This window comes from Leptopilina boulardi, unplaced genomic scaffold, assembly GCF_019393585.1.
Source record: "Leptopilina boulardi isolate dan_hultmark-lab unplaced genomic scaffold, ZJU_Lbou_2.1 LbouV2_248, whole genome shotgun sequence".
NCBI classification, from domain to species: Eukaryota; Metazoa; Arthropoda; class Insecta; order Hymenoptera; family Figitidae; genus Leptopilina; species Leptopilina boulardi.
Genome location: NW_026137805.1, coordinates 623,770 through 632,064, shown reverse-complemented (window position 1 = coordinate 632,064; position 8,295 = coordinate 623,770). Strand labels below are relative to the sequence as shown.

General features: G+C 21.7%; 2 protein-coding genes across 4 annotated transcripts; both read right to left on the bottom strand.

Moving 5' to 3' along the window:
* LOC127280534 (uncharacterized) lies at positions 1 to 2,866 on the bottom strand. The gene is made up of 7 exons (XM_051303581.1): positions 2,662 to 2,866; positions 2,457 to 2,522; positions 2,244 to 2,345; positions 2,073 to 2,180; positions 1,823 to 1,981; positions 1,564 to 1,732; positions 1 to 1,324 (listed from the first exon to the last, which is right to left on the bottom strand). The coding sequence occupies exons 1-7, from the start codon at positions 2,725 to 2,727 to the stop codon at positions 1,224 to 1,226; spliced, it is 771 nt and encodes a 256-aa protein (XP_051159538.1). The 5' UTR covers positions 2,728 to 2,866; the 3' UTR covers positions 1 to 1,223.
* Positions 2,867 to 3,680: 814 nt separating this feature from the next.
* Positions 3,681 to 8,214, bottom strand: LOC127280517 (nucleoporin SEH1-A). Of its 3 annotated transcripts, none has more exons than XM_051303555.1 (6): positions 7,920 to 8,214; positions 6,640 to 6,796; positions 5,988 to 6,249; positions 5,600 to 5,833; positions 5,133 to 5,429; positions 3,681 to 3,878 (listed from the first exon to the last, which is right to left on the bottom strand). In XM_051303555.1, the coding sequence occupies exons 1-6, from the start codon at positions 8,028 to 8,030 to the stop codon at positions 3,701 to 3,703; spliced, it is 1,239 nt and encodes a 412-aa protein (XP_051159512.1). In that variant the 5' UTR covers positions 8,031 to 8,214; the 3' UTR covers positions 3,681 to 3,700. The 3 variants fall into 3 exon arrangements, with proteins under 3 accessions (XP_051159512.1, XP_051159511.1, XP_051159513.1); XM_051303554.1 differs by having other exon boundaries at positions 3,682 to 3,884; XM_051303556.1 differs by lacking the exon at positions 3,681 to 3,878 and having other exon boundaries at positions 4,467 to 5,429.
* Between the last annotated feature and the right edge of the window lie 81 nt (positions 8,215 to 8,295).

Sequence of the window (8,295 nt, the reverse complement as noted above, 5' to 3'; positions counted from 1 at the left end):
TCTTTGAAAAATGTAAAATTTTATTTTAACAATTAAATTTATACTTATATTTTAATAATTAAAATAATGTATAAATTTTTGAAAAAATTGAAAAAAAGAGTATTTAAAAAAAAAAATGAAAAATAATTTGATAAATGCAAGCTTAATTGTAAATAAAATATAAATAACATTGCACATCTAATGTAATAACATGTAATAAGACAGATCGCTATTTTCATGGGTACTATTTGCAATTCTCTTGGGAATAAATGTTGAATTAAATATGAAAATATATTTAAATGGCACACACACAACTATAATCATGTTTTTTCAAAATACATTTTTTAAATATATTCCCTGAAATTTTGATGAAAAATAAAATGAAACGCAATTTTATTTCCATTAAAGAAAATTGTAAAAAAAATTTCAAAAAATTTTCATCATTTTTTAAAGAATTTTTATCATCAGATAAAAAATGTTGTTACTACAGTAAAAAAAATACAAATTTTTTAATTAAGAAATTTATTAAATATTTAGTTATTTAATTTTTTTCAACATTTGTTTATTGATAAATATGTTACAACTTTTTTTTTTCTCTTTTGATAAAAGTTTTCGAAATTAATTACTCAGCGAATATAATGAAAATTAAAGTATGGAATAAATTGCTTCCATGAAGCACATATATAGAAATAATAAATTACGTTCGTTCCAGCTAATAAAGACACTTCCAAAAAAAAATAAATAAAAAATTTAATTAAAATCAATTAATTTTTTATAAATAAGAAATTTTTTCAAAACTTCTAAATAAAAAATTGTCTGTGAATGTCCCAAAAAAAAATAAGAAAAAAAAATGTAAATCATATTTTTAAGACCAAAAAAAAAGAAAAAAAACTTTTCTGTTAAAAAAATGTGAAATAAATATTGGAGTAAAATTTGTGTATTTAGTTTAGAGTGTTTGAAGTCAAACTTTCATGTACCCAGAATACAGAACTGTTTTTTTTTTTATATATTGTAAATATTCTGCAATAAATAATCGTTTTTATTCAAATGACAACTTTTATTTCCATGTCATTTTATTTTATTCATTATTATTTTAATATAAAATATTTTTAATAAATATATTTTTATTTTAATAATTTTAAAAATATATTTATTTAACTAAAAAATAAAATAAAAAAACAATATCTTCTTTTCAATATTTTTCTCGTGAAATTCTTTTTACATTGTCAACATGTCAAGGGATATTAAGGTGTTGACTTTTCTTTATTTTCCCTTTCTTTGGCTGACGTGGTTGCGGAAAATGAAAACGTTGGCATGAAGTTACAAGGAGTCGGCCAAACTCTGTCTACAAAAAGGAAATAAATTTTTTTTTTATATATATAGTATACAAAAATAGATATATAAAATAAGATTTCGTAAAAATTTTATTCCATAAAATTTCAGTAATTTTTTAGTTTAAAAAACTTCTTTTTAGAAATTTCGAAAATTATTTTTTAATTTAATTTACAAGAAAATTGAAAAATTATTTGAAAAATAAAAATTAGAGATTTCTTTATTTTAAAGTTTTCTCATAAATAATTTTACCTGAATGAAAATTAACGTAGGGAATTTCGACGACAATTTTTAAACGTACACGTAAATCATAAAAAACGGGACAATTTGAATTTAATAAATATTCCAAGATGGCAATTTCGGGAAGAAATTCGGGTACTTTTTCTTCGATATTATGCAAAATTTCAGGAATTGATTGGTCCTTAAATTTTTGGAAAAAAATTATATTAAAAAAAAAAATTAATAAATATAGAACCAGATTTATGATAATTTAAAATTTTTTTTTTTTTACAGATTTCAATTTAGTGTCCATTAAAAATTCACAAAGTTTATAAATTTTAATCATCATGTTTTCAACGTGTTTCTCAATTTCCGAAAGTTCAGTGTTCTCCAATTTTTCTAAAAGTATTGGAGGCCTCGTAATTATTGAATACCATTTTGTTAAATATGGCTAAAAATTAATTTCTTGAAAAATAAAAATTTTATTTATTTATTTTTTTTTTTTTGAAAAATATTTATAAAACTTTTAGTTATATATTTACTCGATAAACGTGATGCTGAACTGGTAAATGAAGAACTTTGCCTAATTTTATTTCCTCCGTGTCAAAAAATATTGCCTTTAAATGCCTGAAAATCATTTCCTCTGGAGCCTATTTGAAAAAATTAATTATTTTTAAAAAAAAATTATCGATCCTAAATTATAAAACACTTACTGTCACAAGATGGATAAAATATTTTTGATAAATTAGCATTAATCCAAAAATGGGAATATCGTTGAATTTCGAATTCAATTCGTCCATTATTTTCACAATTTGCTGTTTAATTGTAAATTATAATTATAACATAATTGTAAATTTCAAAAATTAAAAATTGTAAACATTTCTTTTTTTTTACATAAAATTTTTACACATTAAATAATAATTTGCCTTTTGAAAATTTTCCGCTGTATCATGATATTCGCCAAAATATATGAATCTTGTACAAAAAATAAGCTGAAAAAAAAAAATTTAATAAAAATGTTCAGTCAAAAAAAAAAATAAAATAAAATAATTATAGCTATTTTTTAAATTAATAATAAATAAAAATTAGATTGAAGGAGGATAATAGGAAAAGAAAAATTATTTTTCTTACCCGATCCGCTGCTCGTAAATTACGTTTCACAATATCAAAATAAGATTTTCTCAAAGGTTCATTCATTTTTATAATTACTTTTTGGTAATAATTTTTTTCGAATTCAAAAATTATCGCACAAAAAGATAATTAGGAAATTATTTTACCGATTAAATTATAAAAATTTATTTAACTTTTTTTGTTTTTCATTTTATAATAACCTAAATTAAATTCGTAAATTGACATTTCACAATTATTAATTTGGTGGGGGAAAAAAAATTAAACAAACAAAAATCGACAAGTAAAAAATAAAACGTTAAAATCAAATTCAATTTTTTACGTTTTTGTAGAGATTTTTTTTAAATTTTTATAAATCTTGAAAATAATAAAAATAAAATAATAATAAAATAAAAATTTTGTTGCAAAAAAAAAATTTTTATACTTTTTTCTTCTTAAACTACTGAAATACAAAATGCCAGATTTTTCTCTTTTTTTTTTTATTTTCATTATTTTATTAAATAAACTCAATTCTTAAAAATTAAGTCGAGTATTTTTTGGAGAAAATAATACTATTAGGAAAAATATTTTAAATGCATGTCTCACTAAATGTTACAACGAATTTTTTTTTGTTTTTTAAAAAAAAATAATTCAAACAATTTTCAATTTGATAAAATTATCATGACAAAAAGTCAACAATTCTTTGAACACAATGGAATAACTTATCAATATTCGAAATATGATAAGAGAAACGAAATACTTCAAAAAAAAAAGAATAAATAAATAAATTAAATAGTAACAAAAATTAAATTACAAAAAAAAGAAAATTTAATTTAAAAAAAGTAATTTAAAAATGAAAAGTAAATTAAACAAAAATAAAATTGAATTAAAAAGAAATGAGAGAAAATTATTTCGAATTAACAGAAAGAGAAAAATTTCAATTTTTTCAATTTATAAGAAAAATCGAAATGAGATCATTTTTTAAAAATAAAAAAGCAAAAAAAATAAAAATAAATAAAAATAAATAAATGAACAATATTTAATATTCGTGATATTTACAGAATTATTTCTTGGGTCTTGAATGATCTAAAATAGGAGGAGGTGGCGGAGTTGTTTCACTTGGATTTCCCATCCATACGGATTTACTGAATCGTCCTTTAATAACCGGAGTTTGCCATTTACTCGTCGTAGAAACGTTGATCGACGGTCTCTCTGCCGTGACAGTCGCGACACTCACACTTCTGAAACTAACAAATTGCCCTTCAAATTTACTCAAAACCCGGAAAAAAAAAATTTGAAAAAAGAATATTTTTTAAAACATTTAGTCTTCAAACTCTACAAAATATTTAAAAATTAAAGAAAAAAACTAAAATTCTGTGACAAAAGAAATTAAAAAATTAAATAAATTACATAAAATAAAATTTATTATTATTATTACTATTATTATTATTATTATTATTTTTATTAGTATATTTATTATTATTATTTTTATTATTATTAGTATATATTTATTATTATATATAAAATAATGATTTATTTACAATTTTTTTGTTTAATAATTAAATGAGATAAAAAATATAGAAAATAATATAAAAAAAAAAAATTCAAAGGGAGAAAAAATTAAATTTCGAAAATGAAATTTTACAAATTTTAACAAAAATTCTAATAATAATAAAATGTGCATTTTTAAGTAAAAGGAAAAAATTCTCAACAAATACAAACAAACAAAATATATATATATATATTATCAACAAAAAAAGTGAACTATAAAATAAAATAAAAAATAATAAAATCTCTCTTTTAAAAGGTGATGAAAAAAGAAATCCAACTTCTATACTAAATTTACAATTTATTCAAAAACAAAAAAAAAAGTACAATTATTCAATTCAAATACAATCGTCTAAACAAAAATCAAATTTAAAAAAAAAAAACGGAAACACATTTTTAATTAAATACAAAACGAAAATAAATCGAAATTACAAAAAAAAATTTTTTTTTTTTCACAAAAAAGAAATCGGAAATAAATAACTACAAAACAAAAGAAGAAGAAAATTTATCATTTGAAAACTAAAACCATATGAAACGCAAAAAAAAAGAAATTGGAAAAAAATACAGAACTACAGACAAAAATGAGACATAGAAAAAAAAAATGTCTCCCGAAAATTGTAGAAACAAAAAATGATCGCCGAGGATAGAATCGAAAATTCGGAAAATACAGAAACAATAACTAATTAAAATAAAAATAACCAAAAGTGCGAATGTACAAATTACTCAGAGTATTTAAAAAAAAAAAAAAGAATCTCCGCGACGAGAGTGAAGAAAACCATAATTTTTTGAGAAAAATGCTAATTTTTTGCGTTTAGAAGAAAAAAATAATTAAATACTCCGAGAAAAAATGGCAAAAAAATGAATTTTTCTTTTTTTCCCCCTTTTCTTTGCCATATCAGTGCCAGGGTACTTGATTTGGATGACTGATGGAACCCAATTTATAGTACCTTGTTGTTGAAAGTGGCGTTTGATTACCGCTTGTATTATGACTGGAATTTTGTGCATTAGCCGATGTTGGCGTCTCAGCGCTTTGTGCCGCTGAACCATCGCCTTTTAATACAGCCACACATTTCCAATTATTAATATAATTATCCTTCCATAGACGTACACAGCCATCGTCACCGGAACTCGCGAGTATTGTTCCCATTATATTCCAACATACACGCCAAACAGTACAATAATGATCGTCAAATTGTGCTGTCGTCGTTATTTCGAATCGTGACAATCCACTTTGCGCCGAGTCTCTGAATTCGAAAAACAAGAATTTAAAAAAGGAAACATTTACATTCTATTACAATTATTTATATGAAATATAATTGAAAAAAAAATATATTCTAATTTAATTTCAATGAAAATAAAATTACTAAATTTGTGGGGAGAAAAAAAAAATGGAAAATAGCAATGAAATACTAACGGCATTGGTTTTAAAGTAATGATCCGAACGTCCTTAGTGGCAATTGCAAGGGTATGAAAACTTCGACCTAAATTCGGTGCAAATGCAATATCATGAACAGGATCAACAATATTTGACAATGTCTCAGTTTTCGTCCATCGTCTTCCATTTTCCGAGTACTCGTAAATAAATACTTTTCCTCCACTCGATGTATTTGTATCATCGCTGCCAACTGCGATCATCGGTGGATGTAATCTAAAAAAAAAAAAAAAAATTAAACTTTTTTCCCCGATTAAAACAAAAAATTGTAACAATTAAATTTAATGCAATTTAAACAAATTTTTTCAAAAATAAAAATGAAATTGTAAAAATTTCCCCTTTTCGTTAAATTTAATAAATAAAATTCTACCTAGATAAAGAGGGATTCCATGAAATACAACTGCAGGGTAATTTACAGCTAATATCGTGTTGAAGTGTCCATTGACTTAAATTCATTACATCGGGCGCTTCATATATTCGAATAACACCATCGGCACTGCATGTTGCTAATAACAATCCCAATGTTTTTGGTGCAAATTTAACATCAGTTACAGATGTTCTAGAATCAACGAGATTTGTTCTTCTCACCCAATGACGCATTCCACGTTCACCTGGTCCCGAACCTTCGCCGACTGAGTCAAAAATAAAAAAATATGAAAAATCCCCTTTGGAATAAGAAAATTAATTAATTATCGGGAATAACGATAAATTCCTAATTAATTATTCTAATATATTAAATTTTATAGTTAAAAAAAAATTCTAATTTTTAAATTAAACTTCTGTTTTTAAAGTTGAAAATTTGGAAATTTTTATATTTACTTTCTAAATAATAATTAATATTAATTTTTTATTATATTTATTATAATATTAATTTATTTATAATATTAATATTTTCCATTTTGAATTTTTTTTAAACCTGTATAATAAAATAGAAAATAATTTTCTGTTGATGAAAATTAATTTCGAAAAAAAATTTCTGTTAATGAAAATTAATTACGAAAAAAAATTTATTTTTTTTATACCAATTTCTTCCCAAACAGCGGCGGTTCTATCGAAAGAACAAGTTGCAAGAACTTGACCAAATTCAGGATGTGCCCATGTTACTTTCCATACCGAACCACTGTGTGCCTTCCATGAAGCCGTTAAATGCCACATATCATGCTCATCCTCGTCCCAAACCTAAAAAATGTTAATAATAATATTTTTTCTAAAGCTAAAATTAAATTTTTCATCTTCTTCTTTGTTTGCAAAAATACATTAATTTTTTATTGTCTATTGATTAGAAAAATAAAAAAAAAATTTTTTTTAACTTTTTTTTTAAATAAATTGTTAAAACAAATAATTTAAATAAATAAATAAATAAAGATTCTGTATATTATTATTTCCGATATAGAAATAATAATAATAAGAGAAAAATGTATATTAAAATTATTCTATTTTCAATAAAAAAAAAAAAAAAGAATATTCTATTACTAAGAATTTTTTTTTTTCATTCAATGGCAAAATAAAAAAATAATAATTTTATTAAAATAAAAGTGTATTTAATAATGTAATAATTTTATTATTAAAATAAAATTGTATTCAATAATTTAATAAAAATAAAATTGTATTTAATAATTTAATTAAAATAAAAGTGTATTTATCGAAAAAGAAAATTATTTATAGAAAACAAAATTTTAATAAAAAAAAAAAAGAATATTCTATTACTAAGAATTTTTTTTTTCATTCAATGGCAAAATAAAAAAATAATTTATTAAAATAAAATTGTATTCAATAATTTAATTAAAATAAAATTGTATTTAATAATGTAATTAAAATAAAATTGTATTTAATAATTTAATTAAAATAAAAGTGTATTTACCGAAAAAGAAAATTATTTTATAGAAAACAAAATTATTTTAATAAAAAAGAAAAAAATTTCTGAATGAAAATTTTGTATAGAATGAAAACCCAATTTCAAAGAAAAATTTTACGAAAACCAAAATTTTAATATTTCTTTTCAATATTGCGAGTATATTCTTTTTTATTATTTTTCTGTCGTTTTTTTTACATAAATTTTGTAACTAGTTTTATTTTAAAATTTCGCAAAATATTAAAAATATCTATACGAGAATAGCAAAGACACTAACATAACCTCAAAATCAAAACAAATCATTATTTTCAAACTGGCAATAAACAAAAAAAAATCACAGCCTCAGATAGAAGAGTAATTTACTTTTTTTATCCAATAAATATCTTTTGAAAATTAAAAAAATATAGTAAATATAGTAAATATAGTAAAAAATAAGAAATCTTTTCGTACCTTGACAAATTGATCACTGGAACATGTTGCCATGCGTTGTCCATAAAAATCATAAGCAATATCGTGAATCAAATCTTTATGCTCAGCAGTTATGCTACGAGCTTCAAACATTTTTTCTTTACGTGGAAATTTAACTATTTATTATACAAAAACTAATAATATATATGTATGTATAATTCAAACGCGCAATGTTTGTTTTTGACACATCCGGTATAACGTTATTTTTTAGGTTAGAATAGAGTAAGCGCGCGCACCTGTTGTAACACGCAGGGTTGAAAAGCTAATCCACGAATTTTTCCACAAGCAATTGTGTAAAATATTTATAAATTACAGTTTTGCAAATTTTATTGAATATAAATTGAAATTATGAATATTT